This window comes from Pelecanus crispus, chromosome 2 (assembly GCF_030463565.1).
Source record: "Pelecanus crispus isolate bPelCri1 chromosome 2, bPelCri1.pri, whole genome shotgun sequence".
NCBI lineage: Eukaryota > Metazoa > Chordata > Aves > Pelecaniformes > Pelecanidae > Pelecanus > Pelecanus crispus.
This window is the reverse complement of record NC_134644.1, coordinates 41842537-41857796: the sequence shown is the minus strand read 5'-3', so window position 1 is coordinate 41857796 and position 15260 is coordinate 41842537. Positions and strand designations below refer to the sequence as shown.

Genomic DNA, 15260 nt, shown 5'->3' with positions numbered 1-15260 from the left:
TTGATCCAAAATTCCAGATAATTACAAACTGAAAATAAAAGTTTTGGTTCAGAACCACAGGATTTTTTTGGGGGGTTGTTTTTCATAACAACACCATATGCTTGATTATAATTGCAAGTACAGATTCATTCAGGAAACACTGGGAATTTAACAACCATAACGAACATATCTCTTAGTGTGGAGTAGCAGTGCTGGCAGCAAGAAACAGAATTTCTGTCGATACAATTCGTTTTATTTCTAGGTATTACTTTACCTTCTTGATAATACAGAGAACAGCTCTTGCCTCATAATCCCAGCACACAGGCCTGAATATCACACAGAGCAGTACTTCGGATCCTTTCCTGTCAGGCGCCCACATTGTATATGTAGCTGCCAGCCCTGGTATTTGATCTGCTAATCATGTACTAATCTGGTACAGGGGTTTTTGGAACAAGAGAGACATTGGTGCTTCCCTGCAGCAGAATGCCATGCCATGGAGTTAGACCATATCTAGCGGGAGAGCATTTGCCACTTTGCATCCTCAGACCAAGAGATATTCCATGTCATGTGGCCCAAGATGGCATTGTCTTATGTACCAAAGAAGATACTGGTGAGGTCTGTCAAAAAGCAGAGATTCGTTTTTTCTTTTCATAGCCAAGCTGTCAGAACACTCTCTGCAGTGGTTTACTGCCACAAACTTTGCTTGCCAAGCCTGGAAAGCTATCAGGAAGCACCTGCTTTCAAGAGTAAACTATTCTATTACTATATTTAGTTTATTGTGCCATTCACAAAATCTCCCTGGAAGCCATGAATTAACCATGATAAATGAACACCAAAACATTCAAGTGTTATGCAAACTGCTACAACACTCTGAGCATTAAAACAGATGAAATAAAATCACTGTGTTCTGCACAGCAATATGTTAAAATTTAATAGCTGGAAAAACAGCAACTCTCAAAATAAGAAACACCATTACAAAGACTCTTTTCCATTAACTTCACTTTAGAAAAATATTTTCATTAGAATAACCATTATGTCCATTTTAACTAAACATGAGCAATCAATTTTATGTACTTCTGTCCATCAAAAACATTAGGGGACAATACCTTCATACTATAAATATAAAACACCTGTTTCTCTCCCTTCATTCTCACTCATCTTAGAAAGTCAGCCCAACATAGAACAGAATGTGTAAAGGTGGCAGAAAATGTCTCATAACCTTTAATTATATCCCTGGAAGTATTTTTTTCAGTGACAGTTCATATAAAATATCAACCACATCAGGCTGGGGAAAAAGACTAGTATAATTCCCCCAATTAATTCTAACCTCTTAGCTTTACTTGCAATTATTTCGATCATCTCCCAAAACTAGGCTTATTAAGATCTATCCATCTTGGTGCGGGTCGTATGGCATTTCTGTTGTTGGGCTTTCTGGCCTTTGTCTTCCTTCCTTTCACTGGGAAGATGCTATCTACAGAGAATTCATACAAGGGAAATGTGTTTTTAAAAGCAGAATGATGGTAAAAGGTGAATGAATTACTATAGTTCCAGATTATTTATTTAGGTGGCTAATAATTCCCCGAATTTGGTCTCCTGCTTCCCTGGAAGAGACACTTCCTTGTACTATTCACTTGTCACTTGTGAGACTGGCAGTTGGGCAATTTACTTATGCTTTGCACCTTACTTAATGATGCATATAGCGGCTGTTCTTCTCCCCCCTCTGACTGTTGTCAGCATTGGAAGAAATGTTTTCCTTGTTTCCTGATTTCTGAGAGTGATCATACCTATTTATATAAAGTTCTTACTTCAGTAATTTGTTACATATCAGGTGAGATTGATACCACATCAAGTTATGATTATTTATGTTTAAAAACCAAACCCACAAAAAAGACAGCGGAAATTAGTAATGTTAAAATTATTCACCACAAAAGACACAAACAGAAGGCCTGCAGCTGCCCTGACAGTTCAAGCAATCATTTCCAGAAGACTCTTTTCAGCAGAAAGATGAATACATGAACTACTTCTCCTGACTGAATCATGCTTTCTCCTGTAATTAAAGCAGGTTATCACCTGCATATATGTTTCTGTATTTATAAATATACCTGAAATACAAAGTGTTGAAAGCTCCAGATAGATAATTGCTTTTCTGAAGATACTCTTGGGGGTCAAAAGTAAGTGCATCTCTAACACGTAATTATTTTGTTTAGTGTCACGGTTTAGACCCTGCCAGCAGCCAAGCACCACAGAGCCACTCGTTCACCCTCCCCACGCCCCCCCCGGTGGGATGGGGGAGAGAATAGGCAGGGCAAAAGTAAGAAAACTCATGGGTTAAGATAAGAACAGCTTAGTAATTGAAATAAAATAATAATAATAATAAAAATTGTAATGAAAAGGAGAAAAATGAGAGAAAGAAACAAAACCCAGGGAAAAAAAGAATAATTCAAACACTCACCACCCACTGACCAATACCCAGCCAGTCCCCGAGCAGCGATCGCTGCTCCCCAGCCAACTCCCCCCAGTTTATATATTGAGCATGACGTCATATGGTGTGGAGGAGCCCTTTAGTCAGTTTGGATCAACTATTTGGCTGTGCCCACTCCCAGTTTCTTGTGCACCTGGCAGAGCATGGGAAGCTGAAAAGTCCTTGACTAGTGTCAGCACTGCTTAGCAACAACTAAAACATCAGTGTGTTATCAACATGATTCTCAACCTAAATCCAAAACACAGCACTGTGCCAGCTACTAGGAAGAAAATTAACTCTATCCCAGCCAAACCCAGGACATCTAGTTAGGACAAAAGCAGCAGAAAAAGAGCAATTCAGATAGATCCAACTGGGAGCAGGCAACAAAGTCTCTGTGCGTTTCTCCCAGACTTACTGCTTCCACTGTCTGCTTTGGTTATTAGCACCAAGTTGCAATTGGAACCAAAATCCCAGATCCCCATCTGGATCCTGCTCATAGCAGTATGAAAACAGCTCAACAGCTGCCTGTTTTATTTGTGTAAGAATTATGACTAATGAGATTAAATCTCTGCAGTAATTTCCACCTGTCCATCCTGACTCTTGCTGATTGCTGCCTTTGCTGCAGGGATCGATCAGCTGCCTGGGCAAGCAGCACTGAATTGCTGTAATTTACAGCCCCACGCGTGGAATTAAGCTGGGACTGTTCACTGCCAGGATGCAATCTGTAGCTGCTCAGCAGCTGTTTGGTCAGATCCAACTCACCCCAACAGTAGGAATGGAAACTTCTGGGAGAGGGGCAGAGCAGATGGCAAACATGAGAACCACAGCAGACTTTCAGACATACTATATGCAAGTTTATGAAGAAATAAGATCATGTGCTATCCAGTCATCCACACATAATAAACAGAAAATCAATTAAAACAAAGCAAACAAAAAAACCTGGTTCCTCATTCTGTTTATAAAAATAGTCATTTCTAAAGGTAGTCCTTTATAAAAAAATAATTAGAAAAACAGTTGCGTAGTCAATCCTTACTGTGCTTTTTCACCAAGCTAGCTACCTAACTTACTTTTAATTGCTTCCTTCCTGCATATCAACCAGCTAGAAGTTACAATATGATGAAATGAAGACTTCAATTCATTGGTTTAGTGGCTAAATTCACCAAGAAGATAATGAAGACACGTTGGCCTATGACACCCAAGACTGCCAGATGGTTTTCCACCAAGCACTACGTAGGATCACAGGTAATTTGTTCTTTGAGAAGACAGTGCTTTTAATCCTCTCGCGACTATACTCATTTACAGTAACATTTCCCTAGCCATATTCTGCACCGAAGTGAAGCTTCCCACAGTGCTACTGCTGTTTAGTTCATTCCAAAGCACTACCTGCTGCTCACTCACTAATCCCATCAGTCAATCACTGCTTCTTTGCAGCTGCTCCCTCCTTTTCTCTTTCTTGGATAAAGGTGACTCATACACTTTACCACATAAGACTACCCCTTCCCTCTGAAAATCATTCACCACTGCAGTTCATACTGTAAATAAAACTTAAAAAAATCAATTTTATATTTAAGGTCACTTATAATCTATTTTTTCTTAAGGCTTTTAGTGTATTTTAAAGGAGAATAGACTGCTTTTTCAAAATTCAAGTCCTTTATGGCTGCAGATATGAAAATGAGTTAACAAATAATTATCTGTAATTGCTAATGAATTTGAAGACAAAAATCACAGATGCAAAGAGGGAAAAATGACAAGCTCTTACAGGGATGTCAAAGCTATTGGAAATAGTTGGGTGCAAACCTGCACCCTACCAGAAGAAAATCTGGAAGTAGGCTTTAACCAGCACAACCTTTAGCACACCTGTAAGTGTGGAAAGGATGAATCCTCCATCTTTTGTTTCATCCTGCACTACAGTGAGTTCACTTAACTGATGTGAGGTAGCCAAACCTACCACCCTTTTCCTTAGAGAAGGACTCAATGTAGTACGATGTAAGAGCCATCATCTGCCTAGTTCCAGGCAAGAATTTCTTGGTAGCAGATGCATGGAGCATGTTGTGCTCTAACCACTCTCTCAGATGTACACTCTGCACAGCAGTATCAGCAGAGACACTCTCCTGATGAATTCGGAAAATCTCATATAAGTCTACTTCAAAAAAAAGCTTAGGTAAATATTTCTGTAAAAATATGAAAAGATAATAAAGATATTCAGGATGTCTAGTGCATCCTGCTTTCTGCTTCCAATGCAGAAGTAGCTCTGGAGCATGACTAAGAAGTAACGTGGCCATATTTTATTGTATCACAGCTCTGTTTAAAACAGGGCCATTAAAGCCACAATATATTTAAAATCACAAACACTAATATACAATAAGACTTTGAATAGGCCCAAAATATAGCATCTAACTGCACTATTCTCTCACCTTTTTCTTTCCATCCTGCCCAATTACTACATCACTGAAATAGTCACAACCTATAGCTATATATTTTCCTCTGAAAAAATCAGTGATCCTGTTAACTTTCCTTATTCTTGGCAAATGTGTAACTCAACCTCTTCCATTAATATTTATTAACTATACTATTCTACAATGAAATTTTAATTATTGAAATGCCTAACATATTGTTCTATAACTGCAGGTTTCATAAGGTTCATGCTTCTTCCCACTGTTCTTGAAGTGGAAATGTCCAAACTCCTAGCCTCAAGATCTTTCAAATCAATAAAGGAACCATCTAGTTTAGTAAATGCAATGACTGTCTTATCTCACAAACTTAATCTATATATTCACAAGAAAGACACAGATTAAAATATTGTGTATTTTCATTTGGATCATAAAAAAAAAAATCAACTTATTGCTGATATACTGTGATTATTGTTGATTTATTGAAGTTCCTTTATCCACCAAAGAAGGTGTTTCATCTTCCACAAAGAAGTTTGCTTTTCCTACAGAAATATTTTCCTCTAAACCAATATAATATTGCCATTACGTTTCTTATCATCATTAATTCCAAAACATGAGAAAAGGCACAATTTATGCAAAAACATACTCTTCTCATCACAGGAGATATCTGACATTTGGCGGGGGGGTGGGGGGGGGCAGGGAGCTATTTATCTGAGGAAAATTTTGTCATTGTGGAAAACGAATAGATGACAAAATGACCAGCTTAGAGTTCTCTTTCATACATTTGGAATAAGACGTCTAGTCATGTATCATAACAAGCTGTTGAGGGAGATGGAAGGCAAAAAGAAAAGGGCACCAAAAAAAGCTGTAGTAATGAGTTTCAGGTCCATGCTGTCCAGATGAATCCTTCTGTATTTCTATAGGTTCAAACTGAAGGAAAAGCAAAATAACCCTGGCAACTTTCAATCCTTAAAAGTCCCAAGAGCTGGAAACTGGACTCCTAGCAGTTGTAAGTAATGCCTAGAGAAAAAGTGAACTCAATGCTGGCACACTGGAAGCCATTTTCTCTTCAAAAGGGAACAATTATAGCTTTGTATAATAATACCTCAAAACTTCCTACATCCCCCCAAAGGTAATACATCTAATACTGACATTTAATTCCTTTACTGTAAACAAGATCTCTTGCATTATTTTTTCTTTAGGGTACAATTAAAAAGTAATGATCGATTAAATGTTTTTATTCAAGAAAATTCAAGTTAGATTGCATCACAGTTGTTTTTCTTCCATTTCTTCTTTTGACACAAGAAAGGTCTAACCCAGATGCACATATGTATTTACATTTTTATTACTGATCTATTAAAAAAAAAAAAAGGATCATTTTGTGACAAGTTTGCCCCCCACACACACTTGTTGGATCCATGAATAATTTTCTCCATTAAAACTTGAGTTAACTTCTTTTAATTATGTGTCAAATACTGTGAATTCTAAAAGAGATCATTTCCTGATATTTCATGTTTTATTCTTAACAGTATATAAGTTCATATTTCCTGAGACACAGACATAAGTTTTTTGTGTTTCTATTTTGTGCTTAGTACTAAGGAAAATTTTTCATATTTAGTGCATGAATATTTTGGAATACTTTTACTAGAAAAAGTAGGAAAATCTAAGGTACTATTTGGAAAGGTCATTTAAGGTCTTGGACCAGACTCCTCATTCATTTACCTAAATAAAATACTGATACAATTTCAGTGAGCTCAATGGGATACATCTACAGTCATTCTAAGAGAGAGACAGACTATAGTTGTAAAACTGTTAAAAGCTATCGCAGGGATTTGCAAAATTCTGTAACACCATGGTAAAAGTTGTACCTGAACACTTCTGTTCTCACTCAAGTAAAAAAAAATTATTATAACAGGAATAAATTTCACATTGACTTTACCGAAAGTAGAGTTAGGCCAGAAATTTTTAGAATTGGGCTTTATTTTCTTTCATTTTGACCAAAAAATTGACTTTGCATGTTGCCAGTTTGCCATTACAAATTTCTGTGGAAAATCTGGATGATAATGGCAGTTGTTTTACTTGTATTTTCAATACTTTTCCTGATCTCTCAAAGATGGACAAACTCAGCTATAGAACCAGTTACATCCTTCATTCCACTTGAGAAGGAACATTTTGGAAGTTCTTTAGGACAGTTCCCTTGGTTATCCTCATTGCTGCTTATTTGCTTTCTTCCTTACACAGAATACGTGTGTTCCTATCAGAGTTCACTGATCTTCATAAAGAAGCAGTGCTGCTTTAAGGATAAAATACAACAGAATCCTGAATGCTTTTTATGTAATATGATGAAAGACATTAATGGAAAATAATTAAACTGGCCATGAACTCTCAAAAATACGTTCTGCTGAAAAGTGTCTCTTGAAGACCAGGGACAACTGACTCAACCTCAGTTTCTCTCAGGGGATCAGAAAGCTCTAGACCTAGTCTTAAGCAGCCACTGAAAATAGATGACTTGTGAGGAGGGAAAAAAAAAAAAAAGCCAACCAACCAAGCAAACAAATAAAACAACGCCAACAACAAACAAACCGCCCTTCCTTGATAACGGGTAAATCATTGCAACATCCTAAGATAGTGGACCACATTTCTTAAAATAAATCCTGCATCTAAGATCAACAGGGAAGATGAGGTGTTTCTCCATAATGCAATTGTCTTCAGTCGTCCTTGAAATGATTGACAGCCCAGCATTAGGGATGCTCAGAAAATATGTAATGTCAAGTTCGATGTTGAATATACTAGTATTTTAAGAACAACACCTGTTCCAAAGCCTTTGAATACTATTATCAGTCCTGGAAAACAGAAGGAGACAGAAACACTTGGCAAGAGAAACTCCAAAAGAAGACTTTTCTTACTGTTCAGGAAGCCTCTCTCCTGTCCGCAATTTGAGAACGCTTTGTTTGTTTCTTTATCCCTCAGCCCTTTCTTTTTTCTCTCTTTCATATTTATTTATTTTTAGATTGAGAATGCAGGAAGCAACATTACTTTGGGAGCAGGTTGTTCCTTAATTGCTCTTTACTTCCAGTCACTTTAACACAAGGTAAGGTAAGCTAGCTTTTGAAAATGCAGAAGTACTGTAGCAATTGCCTGTGTTCACCTTTTCCAGGCTACAGCTGATGAAATACATGCAACTTACTTCTCTTTCAAAAATACATTACATGAGAATAGTACTAACAGTAGTTAATGCTCTGTAAACCCATACCTTTGCTGATTTATTGTAATATATTCATGCATATATATTTGCTTACACTTCTACATGTGCTTGAGCAAGTGCTTTTGTTGTGTTTCTATTGTTCTGTTGCTCTGAACAATACTCTGAGCATATTTTCTTTGCATCCAAAAAGACTGGGAATGTGTATAAAATTGCTACGCACATAAACAAAATAAGAATAGGATAAAATAGATGTTGAATGTATAAATGTGGTGATAACAATAAGATAAATCTATTTTCAGAGCAAACCTATTTACTCACTGAAATTTTATCAGAGAAGAAAATAGTATCATATGTGTGGAGAAGAAAAAGAGAGTAGATTTACAGAACACCTCTAGTGGGAACCCTGATAATCATCTAAGATTTAGAAACGCTCTAAAGAGTTTCTTCTGTAATCCATTGACAAAGTATACATTCATTCAAATATATGTCACTTCAAATATAGAGATTTGTTTTGATCACTGCACTGAGTGTCAGGTTTCTTAGGCTCACATATAAAATTCTACTCAGAAACAACAGTGAGGATAATATTCTTGTATTATTCAGGAAAAAAACCCCTTTATTTAATGACTCTTTTCCACACTTACATTTCAAATGCTCATCTTGAATTCAAATACAGAGTTTACTTCTGAAATAACAGTGTGGGCTACTGGTATAACTTTACATTTCTGAGCATTAACCTGGAACCTTAGACTTAAAAGTGATGTGCTTAATGAGTTACATAGCCTTCTGAATGGTCGCACTGCAGGATCGTGACTCTAACTTCTCTCTGTCTAGCGAAAAACAAGAGAACGCCACCTGACAATTTGAATACATCAGTATTTTTTCTATCAATAACATGCTCTCTGAATAATAATGGATTTTCATTATTTCAAAGAATAATCCAGTGACTGGATATTAAAAATGGCACCTGCACACTTTTTTCCTTGAACCAGGACCAAAACTCAATAATTAGTTAAGAAATGTGGTCTTAATATGCCTCTGAACCCTTCCATTTCTGTCTTTCAGGTTCAACTTCAACTCAAGTTAGAATAAGAAATTACTATAGCTGCTGAAAGCAAAGATCATCCAGACAAAACAACCTTAAATTATGAGGTTCTACACCCCCAACACTTGTGCCAAAAGAAGAGGAAAAGATTTTTCAAGTAGCTGTTTAATCAAGCCTCTTAGTTACTTCCAGCGAAGAGCAACAGCACAACACAGATTCCAACATCTGACCCCTGGTTTATATTCAAAATCATATTTGCCTTTTTTTAGTAACAGAGCTACAGCAAGCTGCAACACACGCCATATCTTACAGAGACAAGTACAGAAAGGAAAGCGTTTGCTTTCTTTGTGCTCTGAGCTGAGAACAAGCAAGATTTTTTCTTATGCTGACAGTATACTTCTGTAGTGACAAATACATGATTCATTCAAAAAAAACCACATTATTTACTTATCCAAGGATATAAGCAAAAGGGCGAAATGAATCTGCATGATGGAAGACCAATTGTCTATGAATCTTTGGAAATTTTCCTCTGGCTGAATAACTTGATCTCTAGCAGAAAGAGCTAGACCACCTTCACTGCACCTCCTCTCCTTCAGAAGGAGAGTTTGACAGGCCACCAGCTTTTCCACTGTCACTGCTTGGAAGCCTCTTCAACATTGATCAGTGCTTATCATAGTTTGAGTCTTTCACCCTTCTTTGCTCACAAGTGTTTGTCTTTGGGAGGTGGACCATTCTGATCCTGAAGACTGATCAATAACGTCCTCCCACTGGGAAGCTCAGCCATTGCTTCCCTACACCTGACACTGTTGCAATTCCTTGAGCCCATTTAGGAGAGAACCGCTGAGTAGCACCAGTAGCCAGGAAGTGCTTTGCCACCTTTGAAGTTTTTGTGATAACCTTGTTATGATTAAGCAGCACATTGACAAGTCTAGAGAGGGTAGGATTCAATCTGAATGAGACACAGAATTTGATGAGAAAGCTGCAGAAAGCGTTAGCGCTTTGGCTCAACCTGGCAAACCTCACCAGTTTGTTTATGAGCATGAAAAGCAAATGATAGGGGTGGCCGGGGGAGGAATGCAAGCTATCTGCCCCTGCAATCTGGGAAGATTGCTGTATACAAAGGCTTTCAGTTCTGTACCAACTGCTGATTATTCGAAAGACACAACCTGGTTCTACCCACGATGCCAGTGGAAGCACACTGACACCAAGTTTGATATGCTTAAATCTGTGTGTTCTCATCAGGTACCTTTTGATCACCCCTCAGGGGTAACTGAAGCAACTGGAAAACTGAATCCATGTGATTGGTAAGGACCAAGAAAAAAAAAAGTTATGAAAATTGCTGCTTAGGTACAAAGTTCTGTTTGTTAATAGTTGAGCAAGTTTTTAATTGGAAAACAAATCAGAACGTAGAAGTTGTTCTACAAATAGGGAATTATCAAATTATCACCACTGACAGTGAGCAAGAAGGAATTAACTCAGCTTGATCTTCAGATTAGACTGATCATACAAGATTGTTAATAAGAATGTGGAACTACACACTTAATTTGGAAACGGATCATATTTGATAGACACAAGAGATAATTATAGAACTTCAGCTGCCATTTTATAGTATAACCATACGCAAAATTGTCATACTTTTAAAAATACAAATTAATGAGGCCATTTGCTGAATCTCTTAGCTTTGCTTCCTGAAAAAGTATCACAAATTTGCAGAAACAACCACATCTGGTGTGGATTTATCTATTCCAATAAATAAATAGTACATACACAATGTGTCTTTTTATAAATATGTGAGAAAGCAATAGAACATAATTTCCTACCATGCATCCATTTCCGAATGCTTCTCCTAATCTAAATAGGGATGAGAAGCAAAAATGTACAAATTTTCCATTCAAAAGCTTGAAGTGAAAGAACTCACTTCAGACATTTAGCTTCATAATATTTGTGGAGCATTAATTACAAGCTTATATTTTAAATATTTTCACACTTGAAAATAATATCTTGTCTTGAAAATCTGGGGATGGGGGGAGAGAGGAACCCCAAAACAACAAAACAAAAGCCCAAACCACAAATTACTGATCTGAAAATGTGTATGCTTGTTTTCTGAATGAGCAATAACCACATAAACACATTGCTAACAGAGGAGGTAAAAAGTGTTTGGATGACCTGGTGCTTAGGTATTGGGGGGGGGGGGGGGCGCGAAAAAGACCTTTAAGAAAGCATTGACTAAAACTACAGTGTCAAGAACACAAAAAGCAGTTCAGAGTTGTAAGAAGGTGAAGATACAATTGCACATAGGCAGATCCAAGAGCTCTGTCATGGAAATCCAGATAGGCAAACCCTTAATGCTGTTTTTCCACATACACGACACAGGTAATGGGAACATTGCATAGGAGATCTCTGAGATCTCCTGCACAACTAAGAGTCACCCCAACGTTAATCTAAGTCTCTTTGTTTAGCATATATTCACTGATTTGATAAATAAAGAATATGTATGTGCAACATACATATAACAAAACAGAGTATCTACTGTGAGAATTCTGAGCAGCTGAAGTATCTGTCAAGCAGTTGTTATCTGTGTTTTTGTGAGATATGAGATATGCAATTTTTTCATAATGTGATTCATAATTGCTAATTAGACATAAGTCTTTTAATTTTACTATTGCAACTATTTATGTGAATGAATTTTTGAAGAGTTCTGTGCAAAGCAAAGCATATTTTCTAATATTATCTGGAATCCTTCCTTGCACTGCTGCCCAGAATTAGAATTATCCCTCTTCTGGATTAAAGATGCATTGGTGGATTAGTCTATCACTGATGACAACATAATATATCCTTCCCAGAGGCTTAAAATGAAAGGAGGTCTGTTAACTACAGACTATGTTAAAACAACAACCAAAAAAAACCCCCTTTGACACAAAACCGTATTTTAACATTTCAATATCGTCATGTATGAGGTCAAAGTAAGTTTATGAAATACAGCCTCAGGTTCAGTGCCCTGTATCAGTTCTATTCCCTTCACAGACTGTATCACCTATAAAACTAGTAAGACACAGAACCGATTCCTGCAAGGATTAGCCATCACTATTACTTCTAGCTTTAACCACCTGAACAACCTTAGTAATACCACCTGGACAATTTAAATGAAAACAAAATTCACTTTAATGTTTCTACTTGATGTTCAGATATGTATACACATTTTGCAAAATTACATTTCTTTCTTTGAAAAAAAAAAAAAAAAGAGTCAGTTGAAGGATCAATTCATTTTAAAGGAAAAAGGTATGTTGTATCAAAGCCGCAAAGATGAGCTATTTCTGAAGATTTTAAGTTAAGCTATGATGTGGATTGGTATACATAACTTTGTTACAGAAAAACATTGAGTCAATTCATCATTTTACTCTAACACTCTAAAACAGATATTATGTTATTCTTTAAGTTGAGACAGGCTACCAGTTTTGCATAGAATAGTACCATCCTCCAAAGTTCTATTAGATAGAGGACTACATAGTTCATAAAAAGTCTTCTTCCCTTGTGAACTTTTGGGAATATTTCACATGCTGATAATCATACAATGATGACTTCTAGATTAGGCCTGTTTAATGTTTAAGCCAAATTCTGAAATGCTAACCAAAAAGAAAAAAAATCACTACCTGTAATAAAATATAGTGTGCTGTATTTTCTTGAGGTACTTAAATATCTAATTACATTATTTTTCAATTACATCCCAGGAAAAAGTAGATGAGTTGTTAGCATTAGAGATTTCAAAATAAGACACTGGGGTCTGTTTCTTCTTGTTTAAGAACAGATTGGCCTAACTGACTTCATGAATGTTAGTAGAATTATTGCATTAAAAAAGTAGCTACATTTGGCTATAGAATTCAGCTAAGCAATAAACTTTCTACCACACTTGTCTGTTGGTGTCACTGAGAACAATGGTAATTAGACATTTTTCTAGTGCTTATTTAATAGAAAACCTGCACGTCATGACTAATGTTGCTTGCTAAATTGGATCTTTGAAGAACAACACAGAATTTGTGAAATGTTTGTGTGTACAGCTCGCAGGCTGTGCGCTCCATCCTTTGAAAGGAAGCCATTGTAAAGGGGGAGGGTCCTGAGCACAAAGCAGGGAAGAACTGCTTTTCTGGCAAATGACAGTATCAGCAACAAAACTCCTATTAGAGCTGCATGCTTCAATATGCAGTAAATAATACCCATATGTTTTATAGAAATAAAAGGGTGGAGGATGGGAGGACTGTGAGTTCTGTAGTTGAAGGAATTTAAAGGTACATCTAAGTAGTCTTAAGAGGGATTGCTTTGTAATGAAGTATCAATTACATACAGCACTGTATCATAATTAGCTATCTATCCTCAGACTAGCAGAGCCATTCAAACGCAGTTCTGTGCTTCTCTGCAATTGATCTCAGTAACTAAATCAGTTTCTTGACATTTTACAACTTATTGATACAGTAATCACCGTTCAGTTATCTTAATCGCACACTAACTGAGCCATTTGGAAAATGCCAATAGATACATAAGCAAGAAGATATTAAACTCATTAGATTGCAACGTTTTCAGTCAAGAAACAGCTGACAGCGACTCAAAACTGAGTTTGTTTTTCCTCCACTTTGGATGTCTGGATTTTTTTTTTTTTAAGGTAATTAAAGGGAAGGGAGTCCATTTCAGCCCAAATCTGCTCTCCCCCGCCCCTGCACCCCTCCTTTTTTTTTTTTTTTAAAATGAGCCCCATTAAAGAAGAAACTAAACTCAAGATATGCGCAACTCCTAACCCACAGTCGTGGGGGAGCAAGCCAACTTCCCGCACGGGATCCAGCTCCGCACGTTAAGGCAGCGCCTTGCCCAGGGGAGCTGCCGAGCGGAGCCGAGGAGGGTGCCACGGGAGGAGCCGTGCGCGGCGGGGAGAGTTGCGGAGCCGAGCCCGCCGGGACACGCGTGGGGCCGGGCCCCGTCCATGGTGCTGCAGCCGGACGCCGCTGCCAGCGCCGCGCTGCCACTGAAGGGCCCTCCCTCCGCTAACACCCTGCAACAGCTGCTGCCACTGCTGAGCCCCACTTGCAGGAATTCAGCTTTTAGGGAGATTTAATAAACGGAGCTGGCGGTAATAAAGAAAAAAAAAAAACCAAAACCAAACCCAATCCCCAAACCTCCTGCCAAAGCCCTGCCCAGTTTCGGAAGCCTGCCTTTCCCACACAGTGTCTCGGCTGCCAGGGGTGCGGGGCGGGAGGGGAAGCCCCAGCTCAGCGCACAACTTTCCTGCAGGGATCCTGGCTCCAGCGGCAGCCCGGCTCGCCCTGGCCCCGGCCCTCCCGGAGCCCCCGCGCAGGGGGGCGGGAGGAGAGAGGACCCGGCACTCTCCTCACCTGCAAAGCTGTGGAGGAGCCAGGCAGGAGAGCGGGAGATGCTGGGAGCTCCCTCGCTTCCCCCTCCTCATTGCCGGCTTCTGGTACCAAGGAAACCCCCGGAGCGCGGGGGGGAGGGACGAGGAGGCTCCCACCGCAGGCACCGCGCCCCCCGCGCATCCCCTTCTCCGGGCGCCCGGAGCCGCCGCCCGCTGCCCCAGCCCGGACTCACGTGTGCCGTCAAACCGGGTGGCGATGGTGTCGAGGAAGGTGTTCTGGGGTGCCAGTAATCCCTTCATAACCGGCATTTTTCCAGCGCGGTGCGAGGTTCCCCATCAAAGTTTGCCTGCGAGGGTGGTTCGAGAAGAAAGTGCAGAGGGCGCCCGGGGGAAAGGAGGGAGGAGGAGGAGGGAGGGAGGGGAGGATGGCGAGGAGGAGGAGGAGGAGGAGGAGGATGGGGATGCCGCCGCGCCGCCTCCGGCGCTGGGAGCCCCCCGCTCGTCAGCCCCGGCGCCGCAGATGGCTCCCGCCCACAGCTGCCGGGCGGGGCGGCCGCGGAGCGCCGCGCACAGGTGCGGAGCCCCCGCCCAGAGGCGCGGAGCCCCCTCCCCTCGCCTCCCGCGAAGGAAAGGGGGCGGGGGGCGCCGGCAGAGAGCGGCCGTGAGGGAGGACGGGCTGCGGAGAGGGGGAAGAGCAACCCTTATCTACCTGCGGCTGGAGCGGGGCGGGAGCAGCGCAGGAACCGGCGGCCGCCCCGGCTCTGCCGGGCCCTCCTCCGCCCCCCATCCCAGCATGACCCGTCCAGCGCTCAGCCCTGGCGCAC

General features: G+C 39.8%; 1 protein-coding gene across 1 annotated transcript in view; it reads right to left on the bottom strand.

Moving 5' to 3' along the window:
* The window catches only part of KCNH8 (potassium voltage-gated channel subfamily H member 8), a 205490-nt gene extending 190745 nt beyond the window's left edge, over positions 1-14745 (bottom strand). The window contains exon 1 of the mRNA XM_075704873.1: positions 14670-14745. Within this exon, the coding sequence (XP_075560988.1) occupies positions 14670-14745 (76 nt within the window). The remainder of the gene's footprint in view (positions 1-14669) is intronic.
* Between the last annotated feature and the right edge of the window lie 515 nt (positions 14746-15260).